Source organism: Lepidochelys olivacea (assembly GCF_965140295.1).
Source record: "Lepidochelys olivacea isolate rLepOli2 genome assembly, chromosome: 5".
NCBI lineage: Eukaryota > Metazoa > Chordata > Testudines > Cheloniidae > Lepidochelys > Lepidochelys olivacea.
The window spans coordinates 5,134,261-5,155,765 of NC_140415.1; the positions used below are offsets into that span (position 1 = coordinate 5,134,261).

Genomic DNA, 21,505 nt, shown 5'->3' on the forward strand with positions numbered 1-21,505 from the left:
GACGGCCCCTCTGTCCCGCCGGCCGTGGCGGGAAGGCGGCGGCGGCCCCTCTGTCCCGCCGGCCGTGGCGGGAAGGCGGCGGTGGCCCCTCTGTCCCGCCAGCCGTGGCGGGAAGTCGGCGGCGGCTCCTCCCTTTTGCCGTCCATGGCGGGAAGTTTTTTCACTGCTTGGGGCGGCCAAAACTGTAGCACCGGCCCTGCTGACAACAGAGTCCTGCTACCTTCACCATCTTTCTGTTGATCTCTGGCCCAACTGATGGGAAATCTGCTGTGGTTCCATTTGCCAACAACCACTTTTGTAAAACGCTGTAACTTAGCACTTACAAAGGCCACCTCCAATCAATCATCCCGGGCTCTGCAGGAGCATGTCTCTTTAGAGACAGCAAACTCAAGCAGCCAGTGCCAGAACCACAGTAACTTCAGTGTGCAGCATTCAGTAACTGCCCTGAGTACTGGGAAACTGGCTGCTCCGGCAACTTTGTCTGAACTCTCCCTTTCTACTCCTAAGCCTGTCTCCGGATCCTTGGCCAGCCCAGCCTCTTTAGTATTCTCACCTCGTTGCCCACTAAGCAACTGCAGCTGCTGAGGAGCTGAACTTTATGGCCTCTGACTGCTTTGCTGGTCCGTTTCCCCTGGTCTGGATTGTCATACAATTTCCCATAAGGGATCCGCAATTCCCAGCTGGGCATGGGAGCGACAGCCCCCTGATTGGAGCAGCAGGATCCTCTGGAAGCAGGAATTGAGCAGAGTGTGGCTGGAAGCTGGTTCTTTGCCAGTCCTCCGGTGCTAAAACAGAAAGTGGGGACTTTTTTCTTTCTTTCTTTTCCTTTGTCGTTGCTTTTGAATGAAAACAAGAGTGAGAAAAACAAACCAGCTCCCACTCTCCAGTCCTGATCATTCTTTTCAGGGGCTCCTCTTCCCCCTTTGTTGCTGGGAAACAATGGAGCTTTTCAAGTGGAGCCTGCATTGGATGTGCCTCCTTCCTTTGCTACAGGGTAAGTTTTTCTTCTTGGTGATAGCCAAACAAGAACCCCTTTGCCCCGTAGACCTGAGATCAGTTTGCTGCTACTGTAGAGTCTGTATTTGTTTTATTGTAAAGCTCTAAATCCAGTAGCAGTGAAATGTGTTATTCTGCAGGTGCCTCTCCACATAGCATTGAACAACAGCTGGGTTTAAATACATCGAGTGACCATTTCTAGTCGTAAGCAGACATGCATCCCATGAGGCCAGAGAGCATTTCCAATGGTGTCCCAGCTGCACTGGGTGTTGAGAGGCATTGCTGGCTAGTGGTTTGCAGGCAGAACTCCTAGGTTCTAATTCTGCTTCTGACCTTGGGTAAGTCACTTAACTGTCCCGTGCCTCAGCTTCCCCATCTGAAAAAGTTTGTCAGAATGCAATGAATTAGTATGAGTGTTCAGGGTGTGCTGGGGAAGATGCTTAACTACTAGAGCCTGAAGGACTACAGCTCTTGTTGCTCATGAGGGATACTTTCTTTCAATTCGTTAATTTTTGAAACTGCAGACAGAAATCACAGCTGTTTGCAGAGAGGAACCAAACCCATTCACCCCGGAGCTTAGAGGAGCTCAGGCATAACAAGACTCCAACCCAAGCCAGCCCGACTTTTGGTCTGTAGGACCACCGCCTGCCTAACAAGATTTTGCAAAGCCACAAGGAAAGCTATCTGCATAGCATGCTCAGGGCTGGAATATCTCACAGTACTTTTGAGATCCTTCCCAGCTGTCACTCAGAACAGCAGCGATGAGCTCCAAAGGATGCCCTATCCCTAGGTCAGAGAGGGCCACCACTGTGATGTAGTCTGTGTGATGTTGGGGAGCAGTAAAGAGTTAAAACTGGGGGGAACCTTAAGCATCATGTCCCCACTCAAAAACAGGCACTAGTAAAATGAGCAGGGACCAATACAGCTGTAGATCAACCAAGGGGCTCTGGGTTATAATGGATGAACCTCTCCAGCCGTTTGCATAGTGAACGTAGCTGCCAAACTCTGATGCCTTTTGTCCTGCGTAACCCCAGCCTGGATTTCCCCTTCCATCCGGGACAGGCTGAAATCCAAGCTGGTTGACTTACAGATCATGTTGTAATAGCATGGGATGTGGATTGCACTCTGCTTGGTGATGACTGAGAGCTCTGAAGTGATAGTAACATTAACCATTTGGAGATAAAGGACATTTTCCCATTTATCCCAGCCCGGGCTGGGTAGCCTCAGAGCAACCCCCTCCCGCTTTCACCATTTCCTATTTTCATCATAATAATAGAATCATAGAATCATAGAATATCAGGGTTGGGAGGGACCCCAGAAGGTCATCTAGTCCAACCCCCTGCTCGAAGCAGGACCAATTCCCAGTTAAATCATCCCAGCCAGGGCTTTGTCAAGCCTGACCTTAAAAACCTCTAAGGAAGGAGATTCTACCACCTCCCTAGGTAACGCATTCCAGTGTTTCACCACCCTCTTAGTGAAAAAGTTTTTCCTAATATCCAATCTAAACCTCCCCCACTGCAACTTGATAGGAAAACTCTATCCACTTTTACCCTAACACCAGCCATAAACATGCATGCCCCAGTTCAAGACACATTCTCCCTAGGCTCCTGTTGTGGGACAAAAGTGAAGAATCACCGAAAGCATTGCTTTCTTCTAACACTGACCAAGGAACTTTATTGGAATAAAGAAAAACAACATGGTTCCTCATGCTTCTCTCTCGCTCTCTGTCTGTGGATTTCACTCTAGAACGGGGTTCTCAACCTTTTCCTTTTTGAGGCTCCCCCAACATGAGAACCACTGCTATAGAGCTTTTCCCTAACCCCCAATTCCTTCCTGCTGTAGCTTTTTAAAGAAACAGTACACACCCTTATACCTCGGTAGGAGCTACCCTGACTCCTAGCTGAGAGGAGAGCAATTTGGGAAAAAGTCATCACTGAATCTCGGGGCTTAGAAAGCAAGCCCTCATTGAAGAGCTTTGCCTTGGGCACCAGATTTGCTTAAATGGGCCCTGGTTTTAATTACCCGAAATCAACACGGGAGAGAACAAAAGTCAAATTTCTGTGGGAGAACACAGTGCATACAGCAACATTGTCCTAGGCTGTAGCCACTGGCTGCTGATTCTATGAGCTCTGCGCGCAGCGAGTCCTTAAGAATGTAGGGCAGAGAAATCAAAAGGCATCATAGTCGGAGTGGCCAGGGTACAGATTCAGCTTGAATGAGCAAAAGTTCAAACCATCTAAAGATCACCAGTCTGCAGGAGTGGGTGCAAAATCTCAGGAGAACAGATTTCGGAACAGGAGATTTGGGATACAGCTCTTCCTGCAGCTCTAGGGACAGAAAAACTGCAGATGGAACCTGGAAGCTCAGAGGCAGAAGCAGAAAGAAAAAATAAAAGGGGAAATGAACTCCTTGGCTGAGTTCTGGTGGAGCAGGTCTGGATCTGTCCTGGTTCTTATCTGACCTGTTTCTCTGCAGCCACCACTGGTTTAGTTGTGAGAGTACAAATCACAAGTGGGCACCTCACGCAGTTTAGAATATCAGAGCATTACCACTAGTCTAAACCAGAGAAATTACCCAGATTAAAGCCTTTCCAATATTTGTAAAACACTCTGCAGACACACCCAAATGCCCCAAATGGTCTAACGAGCTTGAACAAATGACCTTTCATCAGGTTTAATAACCAGCAAAAGCTTAATAGGTTTATTCTGAATCAGTTCAGCACACAGACAAGCTGAAACAGATCAGTAAGTTCTAGGGTTACCACCCTTGAAATGCAAAAAAAAAAAAAAATATGCCACCTCCCCTACTTTCAAAACAAGCCCACTCAAACCCCAACCACAAGGCAACTCTGCATCCTCCCGCCCCCCTTCCACAGCCGCTGATAGTGACTCACACCCTCTCTCACTGTTGGAGGGCTAACAGCTGCTGTATTTTCAACAGTTTTGATCTACCACTTGAACTGCAGAAGTGGGAACACTACAGCATCCTTACTGGACACAAACTTTGAACATTAGATACCCCAGTGTATTGCAATAATAATGCAATCTTTAAATACACGTAAAAAAAACCCCCGTAAATTATTTTTCTGGCAACTGGCAAATCCATTAAAAAAAAAACGGTCAGGCTGGTCAGATATTGGCCAGGTGGCAACCCTAGTTAATTCTCTCAGGGCTGACAATGCCAAAATATCTCCCAGAATGCACTGTGTCTGGGAGCGAGTCAAGAATTATGGGATATGTACCCAGATGGTGGTGCAACTGAAAACAATCTAGGTGAATGCTTAAACCCATTCAATACAACTTTCAGAGTAGCAGCTGTGTTAGCCTGTATCCGCAAAATGAACAGGAGTTCTTGTGGCACCTTAGAGACTAACCAATTTATTAGAGCATTAGTTATTGTGGGCTACCACCCACTTCAGCAGATGCATAGAATGGAACATATATTAAGAAGATATATAGATATATAGATATACATACAGAGAAAGTGGAAGTTGCCATACAAACTGTAAGAGGGTAATTAATTAAGATGAGCTTGTATCAACAGGAGAAAAAAACTTTTGTAGTGATAATCAAGATGGCCCATTTAGACAGTTGACAAGGTGCCACAAGTCCTCCTTTTCTTTTTATAGATACAGACTAACACGGCTGCTACTCTGTAGCCTCTTACAGTTTGTATGGCAACTTCCACCTTCTCTGTATGTGTGTATATATATAATCTTCTTACTATATGTTCCATTCTATGCATCCGACGAAGTGGGCTGTAGCCCATGAAAGCTTATGCTCTAATAAATTTGTTAGTCGCTAAGGGGCCACAAGTCCTCCTGTTCTTTATTCAATACAACTGGTTCAGTTCTGTAGTGTAAACAGGGCCTAAGAAACCAGACATTCTCCTATCTGCAGCCTATTTCTCCCCCACCCCTAATACAGTCCTGTCCTGCTGGCATCTTAAAATCCCTCCCCACCCCCCGCTCCTGCTGCTGCGTGCAGCAAAGGAAGTGTTTTTCATTTACCAGAACTCAAGTGTATTCAAATTCTCTGCTGGGGTGTAATCAATGGAATTATGCCAGCAGAGAATTTTGGGTCAATGTTGTTCACTGGAAATCCCCTGCAGGAGAGCTGGGGATTTGAGCCTCCAGGTCTGTGTGCAGAATTTTTTTTAAAATGAGAAAACCCTTGTTTGTAATTGGGTGAATAACTCACTGCTGTTAACTGGGTTCACGTGAGACCTCCTTCCCCGTGGCATGAAGGAATCTGTGGTGGGGTTTTCAAAAGGGCTCCACATTGTCCTGACTCTGCTCCTATTGAAACCAGTAGTAAAGTTCCCATTGCACTTACTGTATTGACAAAAAGAAAAGGAGGACTTGTGGCACCTTAGAGACTAACCCATTTATTTGAGCATGAGCTTTCATGAGCTACAGCTCACTTCATCGGATGCATACCGTGGAAACTGCAGCAGATATTATATACACACAGAGATCATTACTGTATTGAGTAGCTGAAATAGCACTCTTGAAATAACCCTTGCCAAGCGAGGCTATTCCTTAGGGTATGTCGCCACTGCAATTGAAGGTATGACTGCAGCCTAGGCCAGCATGCCCGAGCTAGCTTTCATTTAACTAGCATAACTAAACATGGGCGTGAAGATATAGTGGTAAGCCTGCCTGGAACCCTGGGTATACATTAGGGTCCATGCATGGGTATGGCTAGTACTCAGCCCTTTTGAAAATCACACCACCTATTTATCTGTTTATCTATGGTCTTAGTCCCCTACCTCTGGCCTTCATCTCTCTGTGCCTCACGTACCTCTCTCTATAATGGGTAAAAACTCTTCTGACCTACCTCACTGGCATATTGTGTGGCCTTGTTGCCATATGCAAGCTCCAGCGGTATATTTGGATGTGAGGCAGCAGCTTAGATCTATGGAAATCAGAGATGGAGCAATACGCGCCTCACTTGAGCCTCCTGTTCAGCGCGTTGGAAGATGTACTCCTTAGGGTTTGTCTACACAGCGCGGCGATGAGCACTTCTCTAGACCTCACACTTCCGCTGTGCGTGTTGCTTTGCTGTGTAAACCAGGCCTAAGAGGCGACCTAATGCAGGGATGTCAGGCTCATTCTGTCCCAAGGCCTGAATTACCCTTTTGGTCCGAGGTCACAGCAGAGTGGCAGGTGGCAGCAGAAGGTGACTGACAGTCGGCTGGCGAACGAGCGGCTCAGATTGTGGAGCGAGCAAGGTGCTTTCTTCCCAGGTGGGAGGTGAACTCACACAGATGCACCTCTGAACCCTGACTAAGGACAACCACTGTGAGTGGGGTGTGGTGAGGGAGCAGAGGAGGGCACAGAAAAGTAACTTTTGGTTGTAGATCTCAAGAACACGAGGCAGAAGACCCTGCCTCACGCACTCGGGGGTGGGCGTCCTGCTCACAGTTTTAGGTTTATGAATCCTGCTTGTAGCATTTTCCCTAATTAACGCTGAGTTACTTACCTCCTTTCATTAAAAATGTCTTTTCTACACTCAGACTGTGTGCTGCAAGAGGGGAAATATTGCCTCTCAGAGGCACCCAGGGGTGGTGTGTAATTTTCCCAGGTTACTGGGTGGGGGCTCGAGCCAGTTCGATGTTGTATTGTTGAAAAGGAACCCCTAGGTATTGAACCCCAGCCCTGGTTGCTGCTGGTGCCACCTGGCAGAAGGGTTACAGGTGACGGGCTGTTTGAGCGTCCACAGGAGGGATGAAATTGACCTCTGTGCAGGGGACCAGTACAGGGCTTATTCACTACTTAACGTCCTCAAAAGAGGACTTAATCCCCACATAAACCTTGTGCTGGGCTTTGCACAGGGGCAAATTTCACTGTAGAGGAGCTATAAGAGAAATGGCCACAGACTCACCTGTGGCATAGGGAGCTGTCAACAGGGAATGGCAGCCCTGCCTTGGTAGTATTTTCCAGAGATTGTATTAACCACAAAAGCCTTTGATGGTTATGAGTGTTTAACCAGCTGCCTGCTGGGTTTTTCTTAGAAATACTCTGTGACTGTGTGTTTCTCTGTCTGGGCTTGAAACATGAATGGGCAAGCACATGTATTAAAACACTGTGGTGTTTACAGCCCTGCTTCAGGAAAATGAAACCACCATGCCCTCCTTTGATTCTGGCATGGTTTGTTAAGGGGGTGCCCTTATTTTAGTTCTCGACACTATGATCCTTCCTCTCCTTTCTTACATGCTTTGACATCTGCATCCAGTGAAATGGACGGGATAGTTCACGCTTCACAGCTATGTTTCAGGCTCTCTGCAAACTCAGATGAGTTCATTTGGGTCACATTTTGAAGGTTTTCTCTGCAACCATAATAGTTAGAGACTAACTTTTTCTTTTAAACAAAAGCTGAGACTCTGGAGAACAGCTGAAAGATCTGTAAGAGCCTGCCCTGGCAGCTGGTGCTTCACACCCTCAAGAGAACACACCCTATGCTTTGGATAATGCTGGTATGCTGAGGGCGAGGGTTACACCGAAGTACAGTTTTTCCTTTGGGACTGCTATTTGGAACCTAGTGCTCTTTGTTATTATGATATCTTCTCTCCCTCTCTTTGTCTGCCACCTTATAACCAAGCAGCTAAGCATGAAAAGGTAACATCCGCCCCTGTTCAGAGAGCATGCACAAGGCCCATGTAGCACTTGTCTTATGCCCTAAAGGGGTTTGAAATCTGGATCCAAATTTCTGTGCTCTCCAATTGCTAATATTTAACTATTTCCCCTATATCATTAACCTTCAGGCTTTGAGCTTTAGGAATCTGCGTTTGCTTTTACAACCGGGCTTTCCACTGCTGTCTTCCAAATGGAGGCACTTTAAAAACAAACAAAACCCTCCTGGCTTGGCAAACAGTCCTTTGACTTTGCTGTGAGTCTTATCTGTGTCACAACTGCTGGATAAGGCCCAAAGGGCAGCTACCAAAACAGCCATCCTGTAGAACTGCCCTCCTCTCTTCTGGGTTTGAGTCCTTCCTGATCTCTTTGCTGAGTGCCAGGGGCTAGGCCCTCAGCTGATGTAACCTGGCATGATTCCACTTCCACGGAGCAGTGCTGCTTTAAACCAACCGAGACTCTAGCCCAATAATCAGGAGAGTGAGCTGGATTCATTCTGCCTCATGCATCGGCCATAAAATTGCCATGGCATTTCAGCTGCCATGTCTATTACCAGGTGTGATGGAAGAGGCAGAAAGACACAGGGGTAGATTCACCTCTGAGCCGTTTGTATGTCCCTATTCAGCAGCTACAGGGGGCCCAGTGCAGGCTGAGGCAACTCCAAGGGCTGCCCTAGGAGGTACCTTTGCTTCATTGGTCCCTTTGGGGCTTTGCAAGGGTGCAGGTCCATTGCAGTCATGCTCCCACCCCTTCCTTCTCCAGTCCACCTCTGTCTTGGAATGCCCCTGTGATGAATATTGCAATCCCATGCAGTATGATTGGGGACCGCATTGTGTTAAGTGTATGGATCACTGTGGGCCAGGGACTGTATGCAACTCGGGGGAGGGTTTACCCCAGCTCCTCCAGGAACCAGAAGCAGTGGTGGGTGATTCAGGTAAACCCCTCCCAGAAGGGCACTCCCCCCGCCCCCACCCAGAGGCTCATACAGACTGTTTCAAACTGGATTTTCAAAAGACCAGCAGACAAAGAGAAGATTTTGGATATAAAACTGGATATATATTAAACTGACTCAGGGCCTTCTTTCTGAGCCAGCAAACAGACAAGACTGTCTGTTCAAGGGGGCCCCCAACCTTGCAGAAGGACTGGGAAAACGTTGGCCTACTAGGGCCCCATAAGACTGAGGGGTGATTCGTGATATGCTTAGTGTGTGTTTATATCTGTTTGATGCTTTTGATGTTTTCTCTGTAATACTTTTACCTTATAAATAAAGGTGCTGGCTTAGAAAGAGCTTGGTGGTAACTTGTAACTGCTGACAGTACTCTGATCATAGCCCTCGGAGAGAAAGCAATGCACCAGTGCTGGCCTTTAGGCTCACTGGGGTTATGACAGTGTAAGGCAGGGAGATGTGAAGCCCTAAAACTCCCATCAGGAGGGAGAGAGACTCGGGTCTCCACCCAAGAGAAGTGACAGCTCAGAGCTGGGAACCTTAGTGGGTGCCGTCAAAGGACCATGAAGGTGCAATACAGGTGTAGTTACCCTTGACATTATGACAATGCCCAGATTTGCTGCAAAGGTGGTGCAAGGCCAGCGCAGGGCCTGGGAGGGGTAGAAGCTTTCTGCCTGTAGGGGTATTCCCCAGGTTGAACTATGCTTGCTTTATGCCACCTTTGCACCAGCCTCACTGTCAGCCCAAGACACATCTTTATAGAAAGGGGGTTCCCCTGAATTCTGCTAGATCTCAGACACTGGAGATAAATTTCTCAAAGTGGGAGAAGTATATAACCCACGCTAGGGGAGGGTCTTGGTCCCGCACTTCTAGTGGCTGGTCTGTATAAGACGATATGAGTCTAATACAGGAAGTTATTCCTTTAACTCAAGCATTTGAGGCTGTTGCTTTTAGAACTGCAGTTCCTGGGTTCAAGCCCTGACAGCAGCATAAGCATAGTGATTTACATCCACCAACTGGTTGACATGAGTCTCATAGCTTGCTCTGGAGGTCCTCAGGACCTGCTGCAGTTTCACAAGAGCTGTTCAGAAGCATAGCAATGAGTCTTGGAGGAGCCCTCCTGCAGCTTTTGGAATTTGCTGGGATTGCCTGGATGACTTACAGGGCAGCTGTGGAGGCTGGCTGGAGCTCCTGCTCACTTTAGTTCCAACGGTTTGACCCTGATGACAGCTGTGCATTGGTGGGGTTAGATGATTTGTAAATGACTACCTCAATTCTCAAGGCCTGAGAACATTTTGGGAAATTGGCTTGGTCATGAGGTTACTGGGGCCATTTGTAAAAGCCTGAAACTATCACAGCCAAACTGGGATTTCTGGTCACCGTGTCTTTCCTGCTGCCAATACCTTAGCAAGGGGCTGCTGCAATCATTTCCCTCCCTGCTTTACAAAAAGGCCCATGTCCCGGGGATACATGTGCCACTGAGAGGAGGGGTAAGTGACTGGGGAAACCTATTCATTCGTTTTCCTCATAACCAGGGAGGAAGGCTGCATCACTGAGAAAACAAACAAGCTGATATCAAGTGCCATTCACTGGATACATTTACACTGTTCCTGAAAAAAAAATTTGTGGATAGCAGATTGGATGTGGATACAAATTTTGTATTCGCGCAGGGCTCTAGAGATACTTACTCTGCTGTGGACCATACTGTAACCCGTCTATGGATAAACGGAGCACTTCACTGTGTAGGCCTCTCTAACCCTCCTTGTTCACCAGCATTAAGCATTTAATTTATTAATATTTAAATGAAATAACATTTTAGAAGCTGAAAAGTGAACTCCGTCCATTCTCTTCTCGGTAGGTTCAGGAACAGCCAGAAAGTCCCTTAGTACTTTTTCCTGAATTAACAAACAATATTAGACATGTAGTCTAGCAGGAGACTGGAGTTTCCTACAAGCAAACCTAACAGTTCTTTAATCTATTGTTTCCCTTCGCACCCTGCTGTGCTGGAAGTTTTGTTTTGCATTGTCACTCTGTCCCTTCACATACTGAGTTAGTCACTTGGTGCCAATGAAAAGTATTGTTCTTTGTACCAAGAGGGGAAATTCTGCAGAGGAAGGTGTTAAGATCATTATCAGGATTCCATTCTAAAGTCATCTTTCGGTCTCCTTCTTGCTCTTCACATTTCAGACTTTTTCCTTCAGGCTTTGCAGGTTTTAACTCTCGAGGTGAATGTGAGAATTTTTCACCACTGAGGGAATAAATGATCAAATTCTTAAAGTTACAAATATTATATAAATGACCTAGGGGAAATGTGGTGAGAATCTGAAATGTTTGTTTCCATACCTCTCTCTTCAAAACCAAATTATCATTCAAAATTTGGTAGGGACATAATATGTTTTATGTCGCAGAAGAGATGCATCTATTAGAGATGTATGGCAGAGTGTTTAAAGGGTATTTCAGGATGCTCGTGGGTCAGATTTATGGTTGATTTTGGAATGAATACAGATGCAATCCTTTCGGTTGACTGGCTGGTATCTACCACTTAAAGGTCCCAGAACCTTTGTTGCTCATTGCAAAAAATGATCACTACAGAAGCTCAAAAGCTAACAGTATTGTGTTTTGGGCTGTCTTCCTACAGTTATGAGAGAATTATAGGGCAGTTCTATGGACCATCACTAGGTGGGTAACCCAGTTGCCTGGGACTTCTCAGGTCTGGAACCCTGACATCTGCGCAGTGATACTGGATGCAATAATTGTACTGTTGATTGAATAGTTGTGAGTCACCTTATCTAATCATTTCCAGTGTTATTAAGGCTTACCGTTTTATTTCCACTGTTGCCATAGGAAGTAGCCACAGAGCCCAGCGTAGTGACCCACAGTGAAGTACTAAGTGAGATTAACTAAGGCTTGTCAACATTTTTTGAATTTCAATGAAATTTTTCATAGGAAAAACTTAATTCTGATAGGAAAAAAATCATCAAATTTTCGGAGGTTTCTCATTGGCTCTATAGCTGACTGATATTTTCCAATTTTTTGAAAATTTCATAGAAATTCAAAAAATGGTTGTGAAATTTGTAAAAAAAAAAATTTCTATTGGCTTTGAGTGTGGCTATTTTTTTCTTTCTTATCTAGAATATGAAAACGCAGCAACAAGTAGTAGGCTAAGAGTCTCTCTTTTCCTAGGCATTAGCTAACGACTGATGCTCTGCAGAAGTGTGTTTGTCTTGTGCATGTAAGGTACTAAACTCTGCTTTGATTGTACTGCAGTATCAGAGGGGCAAAGCTTCCTCATAAAGAACATCCGGCTGGAAAAATGCATCCAGGTCACCCACCATGATAGCGACCAGATCAGCCTGGCTGATTGCAAGCTGCACTCCCAGCAGCAGCAGTGGAGGTGGGACCCCAGAACAAAGTCCATCGTCAGCCTTAAAACCAAACAGTGCCTGACCATCCACAAGCCGCAGGAGTTCGCATCAGCCTACCTGGAGCCATGCGGGGACGGGGCGCGCCAAACGTGGGCTTGCAGCAAGAAGGGACACTTGACCTTGCACGGCCTGGGCTTGCATCTCAACGTGAAGCAAGGCCATAGGGTCTTTGTGTCCCGGGAGAAAGACAAATTCAGCAAGTGGAAGACCCTGTCAGATGAAACTGTCTGTGCTGTCAGCCCCACAGTGGCTCCCAGGCTTGGTGACCTGATGCAGGAAGCTGTAGATGCATTGGTGTGGGTTCACGAAAGTAAGAAGAGGTGGATTTAACATTAGCAACCTATTTACTCTTTGGGATCCATCACCTAGAATCCATCTAACACCTGACTTAACAGGCTTGTAGCTCATGTAAAATCATTCTCATGCATGATTGCTCTGGCCCTGGTCCACAAGATACTGAGAAGCTTTAGTGACATCCCAAACTCCCTCAGCTACCATTGATTTCAGCAGCAAATTATAGGTGCTCAGCACTTCAGAGGTTTGGGTCCCTATATATCAATATATAAAACCAGTGATGGGCAAACCTCAAAAGGGTTTTGTCAAAAGGTTTCTGACAACCCTGCTTGTCAACTTGCTTTGTTACATAGTTTAAAACCTATTTTGGGGATGAGCACCATATAGTTTGGAATATTCTCTGAATCGCCTGAAACTTTGGGGTTTGCTAAAAGTGGGGTGGCCATTTCATTAAAGTCAGGCTTTCTTTCATGGAATTTCTGATACTTCCTACTACTGGATGGGCCCTAAAATCCCAGACTAACTGCCTCCTCTTTCATAACACTCCTACTCTGGACTGATCAGAAAAAGTCTATTTTTTTTTAAGTTACCTGCATTATTGAGAGGCTATTTAAAAAAAAAAAGAAAAGGAAAAGAAAGCTTGATTCAATTTTCAGAGTAGTAGATTGCAGAGAATTCTCTTTCTCTGTTCAGTCCCAACTAGTTCACTCATCCCTGATGAAATCACAGGTCTTTCCTCACTCTTGTGATCTGCTGACCACGATCATCTAATCTGATCTTCCTAGATTGCAAACCACCGCACCCTAACCCCAGCAAGGAAGGGGAAGAAGTGGAAGTTGGTATTGCTCGTTGTGAAGCTCCTGGGGGTACTCAGGGCTGTGAGGCCACCTCACCACTACCTGCCCTTACCATGAAGCAGTTCTGCCTCATGCCTGCTGTAGCACAGGTCCCTGAAACAAACAGCCCCTGGCCATTGACAAGCCCTGCCTTCCAGGGCTCTGCAGACCTCACCCGCTCTGCGCAGGCTAGTGACAGACACACACCAGTCCCTTCTATCAGCATCCCCCTCTGTAGCATCCAGCCCATCTGGACACTTACAGGACTTACCAGGAGGGACAGAGTACACACAGTTTGACTGGAACAACTCAGGATCAGGCCCTTTATAACCACACAGCACTGTAATTTATTTCTAGTGAGAACAAATATGTTTATTAACAAAGATTCCGATTTTAAGAGATGGTAAGAACGACTGGCTACGTGTGAAACAAAAGGTATAATATGCTTCTTAGAGTCTAAACCTGATTTTAACAAGCTAAAATCCCCGTCTAAAGCTGTTTCTCACATAAAGCTTCCTTCCAGCATCATCAACCCACAAGGCAGGGATCCACCATTCATGGATACAAAAAGCACTGTCCTTTTTGTTCCTTCAGTGGTGGAAAAAAGAGGGGTCCTTCTAGTCTTCCTCCTATGCCCCAATGCTAATTGTCTTTGCACCCCAGTGATAGGACAAACGCCTGCAGTTCTGTCTCCAGTGTCTTCCCATGCTGACATCACATCCTTATGTTAACTGGGAATGCAAATGTAGCTCCTATTGTATTTGGCTTCCAATGCTTAATTTTACTTTGGAGACAGGGATAAGTGAATAAACATGCTTTGTCTGGCAGAAAAACCTGTTTGTCAACTGTGCCTTGTTACATAGTTTAAAACATATTTTTAGTAGGCCCATAGAACTCCTTATACAGTATCAGTACATACATTTCACAGCAATAGTAATGACCAGTGTGTTTCATTTGATACCCTACAGGACACTTTTTGGATAAATATTATGAAAGTAGTGTGATAGGTGTAGTGAATTTGTCAGGCCTGACGAGTTGCTGATACAGAGTAGTTGGCACTGAGAGGCTCTTAGGGTCACACATGATATCAGAATTGGGAAATAACCAATGAAAAGTAACTGATTTTAGAAAATCAGAATAGTGGGGGGAGGTTGGTTGTTTCAATATTGCCAACCCCAGATGTTCAAACCTCATGCTGGGCCCTCCAAAATAATGAGATCATCTTTGAAATCATGATATTTCATACTGATAATTTTGGGGTTCTCCTTATTTGCCTTCTGGTTTGTGGGCCTTTAGGGTGCCCTTAGGTAACGTTTTCAAGCCTTCTTCAATCATGAGAAACTTACTTTATGTTTAAAAAAAAAAGGAAAAAAGGCTGAGGGTAGATGATTCTACATAATGGAACTTAAAGACGAACACCAGAAATCACAAGACTTGTGATGAAATCACAAGAGCTGGCAATGCTATTGGGAGAGTTTTCTTTATGATTTTAAACAAAGCGTAATCTACTGGCTATGAGTTCATAGCTCTGTCCCTGGTCCTACCTCAGGGAGCTGGGCAGTGCAGCTCATGTGGTAGTCAGAGTTAATTTCTAAGAAGGAGAAACTAATCCAGAATCCAGAGGCAGCCTGCCAAGGAGCTAGAAAAATCCTTGTGGGTCCCTTGGCATCACCATTCTTACTAGAGACTGGAGACAATATGGTCCGCTGGCCTGAGCGCAGGTCTGAGAGCCAGGATCACCTGGGTTCTAAACCTGACTCTGCTCTGGTACCTTTGGGCAAGTCACTTACCTTCCCTGTGCTTCAATTTCCTCATCTGTAAAATGGGAGCACTGCTTTTAAGTGACTGTTGCCGTCTTAGTAATAGATGTTAGAACAGGTTAGACGAACACCTCTCAGGATGGTCTAGCTAATACTTTGTCCTGCCTCAGTGCCGGGGACTAGACTAAATGACCTGTCTAGGTCCCTTCCAGTCCTACATTTCTATGTTTCTGTGCTTTCGCTAGTTCTAGTGTCTAAACTCTAGGCTAGCTCTCAGCAATAGATATCAGATGTTGGTAGCGTTTCCAGGATCTTTTGTAAGAAGCAGTGTGGATAATTAGCTAGCTCACCATCCAATCAGATTCCTCCTTCCTTTCAGCCCATTTGGGTTATAAACTGGGAGGTGGTTTCATGACAAGAACATTTTCCTTACAAAGTTGTCCACAGAATTAAATACATGGAGATCACATCCGTTCCCCACTCTTCAGCTCCAGGGTCCACAAAAGGATTGGGACATGCAGTGAATGTTCCAGTGCTTTCTGTAATGGTTCCTACCCATTCCCCTGGGGACACTATTTCACTGTCACAAGGTTTTTCCTGATATTAAGGCTTTACTCTTCTCTTGGGTTGTTTGAGTTGCTTGGTAAATTAGTCCCTTTTTCCCCACAATCCCTTTACTTTCTCCAAGACTAAGACCAGCTGGACCCCCCCAACTCTTCATTCAGACAATGAAGCTGTCACCCCTGGAGTGCAGGTCTCCTTTTATTCCTTACACTGTTTGGTGTAATAGCATCACGCCTGGTTATACACACTGCAAATTCTCCGGAGAGGCTGGCATGTCACCTCTGCTCCCACAGCAGCGTCTAATGGAACAATTGTATCCCAGAAGCAGGGAACCTCCTCTTCTTCTGCTACCCAGTCTAGACTGATGATCAAGAACAGGGAAAGGGGGCTCTGATTTGCCGCTCTGATTTGCCGCCCAGTGCCAAGGTCAGTATGCTAGTCATGTACCCCCAGACCACCCGAAATAACTCCCCTAGTCTTTGGTGCTTAGAGCTCTCTGATATTTAATCACCAGCATTTGAGAACTGAAAAGCTTGTGCCTACTTCACTTGTCAGTAATGCTCATAGACAACATATCCTATCATTTAACATCAATTTGGCCACATCCAGTCATTTAACATGTCGGGAGGGCGTGTGTGTGTGTGTATCTCAGCTCTGATTCTGCCTGTACTCTCTGTCGTGCTTGATCTTTTAACGGTTGGTTTGTACAGTGCCCATCCTCCTTAGACTGGATGTTCCTCAGAACAGGGACCTCGTCTAAGCCCACAGGCCAAATTCTGCCCTGACCACTGGTCTGATCTTGCAAGCTGCTGAGCGCTCTCAGTTACATTTGAAATTCATGAAAATGGAGGGCCCCACTGGATTGGGCCCTTGCAAATCATGCAATCCAAATTGCCTCAGGGAGGCTGCAGGAGAAATAAGCCAGGGCAGGCTTTGTCCCAGTGTGGTTTTTTGCGGGACACGCAAGCCCAGGGTGCTGTATAGAGAAAAAACACTAACTGTCTGCATCTTTGTTCTTTTTTTCTAAGCTAAAACCATCAGTTCCTCAGCAAAGAGCCACACCAGCTCCAAGGGCTCTCTGCTGGAGTTGCCTGCCTCCACGTTGGCTGAGTTTAACAGCACAGTTCCTCCACCATGGAGCCACCAGATGCTTCTAGCAATGGAGGAGGGTGGGTACTTTGCTTTCCTGAATGCACGTGTCTGAAGAGCAGCAGCGGCTGCAGTTTGATCCCAGTCACGTCACACCGCTGTGATGCTTGTCTTGGCAGTGGGAAGCAGTGCACTGAAGTGGGGCTATGGCTGCCCCAGATGTGCTACAGTCAGAACTATAGTAGCACACAGCCACTCTTAGCATGATGGCACGTCAGCAGGACTCCCAAGCTCTTCCCACCCTGATAGCAAGGGGTCCTGCAACGAACGTGTAGCCATAAAGAGAAAGGAAAATGCAGTGCAATTCTCCCTCCTATTTGGCAGTACAGCCCACTAATGTGTGCGTCTCTGCTCCTTCCCCACCCTCGCAGAGGTGCCTGGCCAATTTAAAAATCAACCTGGACACCGAGGGAAAGGTGCTGGGGCCAGGTCTACAGGTATGTTGAAACAACCAATGAGAAAAGGGAAAAGACAGGGTGGAGTGCGGGTACCAATATCCCTTCATCTCCCTACAAACGGGAAACTGATCCTGTGGGATATGCCCCCCACCCCTTTGGTGCTATCTGATGCTGATGCTGCTCAGTGCTCCAGAAAGAACTAAAGCACCCCCCTTCATGCAACTGCCTGCTGTATGCCCTGGGGGAGAAATTCCTCCTGGGGGAGAAATACCTCCTAGGGATCAGCTGCACCCCCGGCATGGGAGTAAAAGTTACTATGATTGAGTGCTGAATCCCATTCCACCCTGAGCTTACTGTTGATATCCAACAGTCATTGTCCCTTGCTCCTGCCACCCCTTGCATCCCAGAACTCTGGATTGTGGGGCAAAGAATTTTGAACATTCATTACTCTCTGAGAAAGGGGGAGAAACCTGCCAGGGACAGGCTGTAAAACTGCAGCCCTGAGCATATGGCAAAGCTGGCCCATGACCCCATGAACAAGGAGACCACCCATAAGTCATCTCCCCCACCCACATTCTCTGCTACTCTTGATGGGGCTATAACAGTCCATTTTAGTCTGGAGCGATATTACAGGGGTTTTTCTTGAAAGAATAACAGAGCAAAGGGGTTAAGTGAGGAAAATGTGTGTGAACATGCAATTTGATTCCATTTCAGCCACCAACTGGAAGACAGCCATGCTAGTCCTCAGCCCCTTCGCATTTATATTGGGGCTGATTATACTGACACTGAATGTTCGTTACAACAAGTAAGTGGGACGAAGTTTCTCCCTTAGCTGCTTTACTGTTGTCACAGCTGTGCAATTAAAGGCCTGAAAGCCACAAGTGTACTAGCATATCAACCTCCAGGCCACATGCAGGCCCCCACCCCTTCCCATCCCCATCTCTGAAAGTTTTGTCCATGTTCTGGTCATCTCTCCCCTTGGACTACAGTAGAACCTCGGAGTTACAAACACCTCAGGAATGGAGGTTGTTTGTAACTCTGAACAAAATGTTATGGGTGTCCTTTGAACAATTGACTTCATACAGCGTTGAAACTTTACTATGCAGAAGAAAAATGCTGCTTTTAACCATCTTAAATTAAAGGAAACAAGCACCAGGACAGTTTCCTTACCTTCTCAAATCTTTTTTTAAAGGGAGTTTAACACAGTACTGTACTGTATTTGCTTTTTTGTTGTCTCTGCTGCTGCCTGATTGCATACAGTAACTCCTCGCTTAACGTTGTAGTTCTGTTCCTGGAAGCTGCAACTTTAAGTGAAACGATGTTCAGCAAATCCAATTTCCCCATAAGAATTAATGTAAATAGGGGGGATTAGGTTCCAGGGAAATTTTTTTCACCAACCAAAGTTGTGTGTGTGTATATATATATATACACACACACACACACAGTGTAAGTTTTAAACAAACAATTTAATACTGTACACAGCAATGATGACTGTGAAGCTTGGTTGAGGTGGTGGAGTCAGAGGGGGGGATATTTCCCAGGGAATGCCTTACGGCTGAATGATGAACTAGCACTCGGCTGAGTCCTCCAGGGTTAACACATTGTTGTTAGTGTAGCCTCACGCTCTACAAGGCAGCACGAATGGAGGGAAGGGAGACAGCATGGCAGAGAGAGACAGAGATACACACGGTGTGTGAGAGAGAGACACACATTGCCCCTTTAAAGTACGCTGACCCCACTCTAAAAAAAGAAAAGGAGGACTTGTGGCACCTTGGAGACTAACCAATTTATCTGAGCATGAGCTTTCGTGAGCTACAGCTCACTTCATCGGATGCATGTAGTGGAAAATACAGTGGGGAGATTCGGATACAGACTAACACTGCTGCTACTCTGAAACCTGACCCCACTCTAAGTACACTGCCTTTTTAAGTGGATCAGCAAGTTGAGACAGCAGCTGCCAGCAAGATCCCTCTGTTCTGAGCCCTGTCCTGCCCCCCCGTGGAGATAAGGTGCAGTACAGGAGCAGGGGGAGGGGGGAACCCTGACATTAGTCCCCCTCTTAGCCCTCTACGCCCAACTGCAGAGCGAGCAGGAGGCTCCCGGGAGCAGCTCCAAGGCAGAGGGCAGGAGCAGCACACAGCATTGGGGGAGGGACAGCTGAACTGCCCAGCAATCGATAGCCTGCTGGGAGGCTGCCATACAGGGAACTTAGGGGAGCGGGGAGCTGATGTGGGGCTGCCGGCCCACCCTGGTTCCAAGCCCCCACCAGCTTGCTCCAATGGGCTGCTCTTCCTGCAAGCAGTTGACAAAGCAGGTGGCTGCCAAATAATGTTATAAGGGAGCATTGGGCAACTTTTAACGAGCATGTTCCCTAATTGATCAGCAACATAACAACGAAACGTTAACCGGGGCAACTTTAAGTGAGGAGTTACTGTACTTCTGATTCTAAATGACGTGTGTGGTTGACTGTTCAGTTTGTAACTCTGAGGTTCTACTGTATAATCTTCTCCTCTCTGGTCTCTTGCTGCTTCATCCCTCCTTCCCTCCAAAATGCAGCTGGTAAAGTCTTCTCCCTCTCCTGTTTTGATCACGTTATACCCAGAGAGGGGCCGGTCTGTGTGAGAAGCTTGCTGCTGCCACCCATTGCATACCTGTTCTGGGGATAAAGGAATTCAGGCTCCAGAGCTGCTGATCCAGCTCTAAATTCACATGGGAAAGCAAGTGGCAGGCAGATACAATTACTAAATCTGTTGAGAAGGGCATTGCCCACCTTGGATATAAATGAAATTTTAGGTGAAAAAACTGATTTTTTGGTCCCACTTTTTTCTGTCCTTCTAGGAAGAAGAAGCTCTCTGCTTTGAAGAGCTACCCAGAGAGCTGCAGCACAGCTGGCTTACAGGAGCAGTCTCCATTAACAGTGACAGCAGGCAGCTGGCAACGCAGCATTCCAGACTCTCCTTCCCCTTCCTTGCAGCACGGGGAAATACTGATTGAGTGGAAGGATGGGACCGTCACTCCCCTTTTTGATAATGTTAACTTTTAGATGGGCTACCTCAGCACTAACTGAGCCCGTTGCTTCTATGCTATAATGCCCTCTGCTAAGATACTCCCACTGGGAACAATCTGTCCTTAGTGAATTTTTTTCAGTAGCCTAATGGTTTTGGTAAAAACCAGCAAACACTGTTTAACACTTGAGAACAATCACATGATGTGCACAAAGTTGTAGCAAGCAGGGCAAATTGTGTTCTGTTTGTTGCGATGCACAGTGCTTAACCTTTCTCAAGAGTTCTGATTTATTCTGTAAGGAGACCCATATGTAACCACAGAGTGCCTGGCTGGTTTCTAATGTTCCTTGCCTTTTGCTTTCCTTTGGATTCTAGCACCACTGATCACACAAGAAATGTTATTCCTCCAAGTCAAATGGAAAGGTGAATAAACAAATCCTGGCAGGTTTGATTTGACTTTAAAATGGAAACCTGGATCCCCAAGCCAGCTAAGCGCTCAAAAAGCTGCTCAGTGACTTTGGCCATAAGAGAATGTGTCACTTATCAGCTCCGCCTTCAGCAGCCAAAACCAAAATGATTGTCCCGGACATTCTCCAGCCATTTGCTGAAGTTCCCCCCTAAAATATTAAGGAAGAACAGTTTCTTTTTTCTAAATAAAAGACATCGCACTCCACCTTTCCATCCTGAACCATTGCAAACCAGCTGGTGGCAGAGTAGCTGACTCACCAAGAGTTTTATATTCCTGGTACACAACACTAATTTACAATTCTACAGCACTTTTCATCCCTCCAAATCATAAAGCACTTAAAGAATGCTACATGAGCAGTGCCATTAACATGCAGCTACCAATCATGGCTTCAGCTAATACCGCACTTTTTGTTTTGGACAATGGCTGTTCACCACTGTTGACTGAGTAGAATGGGTTACTTGAAAATGGCTCTATATTCTTGTTTAATATATATTCTTGCACTTAAACAAAGCAATGCCATTGTTTACATGGTGTTGGTTAAGCAGAAGCTGAAAAATAATGAAAATATGACTGTGAAACAGCACACGTTGTTAGTCATTTTCTCTTGCTTGTTTATGGATTGATTTTCTTTAAAAAAAAAAAAAAAAATCTTTGCTCTTTTATTGTTCTGACAGTTACTAACACAACACCCCCCACATGTTCTTCATCACTCGCTGGCATTTGGTTTGAAACAGTGTTCATAATAAAGCTGAGTTTAAAAAAATATCAGGAGAATTGAAGTCATTTCTCTTGCTAAGGCACAATGCACTGCTGTATCTGTGCAAATCATCCTGTAGAGATAAAATGGTCCCAATCCTATGAGGAGCTGAGTGCTCTCAATTCCTACTGATGTCAGTGGGAGCTAAAGGTGTTCAGGTTTCAGAGTAGCAGCCGTGTTAGTCTGTATTCGCAAAAAGAAAAGGAGTACTTGTGGCACCTTAGAGACTAACCAATTTATTTGCGCATAAGCTTTCGTGAGCTACAGCTCAC

The 21,505-nt window shown here is 45.9% G+C and overlaps 1 protein-coding gene across 2 annotated transcripts; it reads left to right on the forward strand.

Annotated features, from left to right (window-relative positions):
• The first annotated feature begins 32 nt into the window (after window positions 1-32).
• Window positions 33-21,241, forward strand: LOC311520621 (uncharacterized protein). Of its 2 annotated transcripts, XM_084628203.1 has the most exons (6): window positions 33-994; window positions 11,844-12,311; window positions 16,484-16,624; window positions 16,976-17,041; window positions 17,717-17,807; window positions 19,841-21,241. In XM_084628203.1, the coding sequence occupies exons 1-6, from the start codon at window positions 844-846 to the stop codon at window positions 20,043-20,045; spliced, it is 1,122 nt and encodes a 373-aa protein (XP_084484329.1). In that variant the 5' UTR covers window positions 33-843; the 3' UTR covers window positions 20,046-21,241. The 2 variants fall into 2 exon arrangements, with proteins under 2 accessions (XP_084484329.1, XP_084484330.1); XM_084628204.1 differs by lacking the exon at window positions 16,976-17,041.
• Window positions 21,242-21,505: the final 264 nt, after the last annotated feature.

Coding starts and splice junctions, on each gene's coding strand:
- LOC311520621 (XM_084628203.1), top strand. CDS start 844: ATGAAAACAAGAGTGAGAAAAACAAACCAGCTCCCACTCTCCAGTCCT. Junction 12,312..16,483: donor ATTGGTGTGGGTTCACGAAA/GTAAGAAGAGGT, acceptor TTTTTTTCTAAG/CTAAAACCATCAGTTCCTCA. Junction 17,042..17,716: donor TGCTGGGGCCAGGTCTACAG/GTATGTTGAAAC, acceptor ATTCCATTTCAG/CCACCAACTGGAAGACAGCC.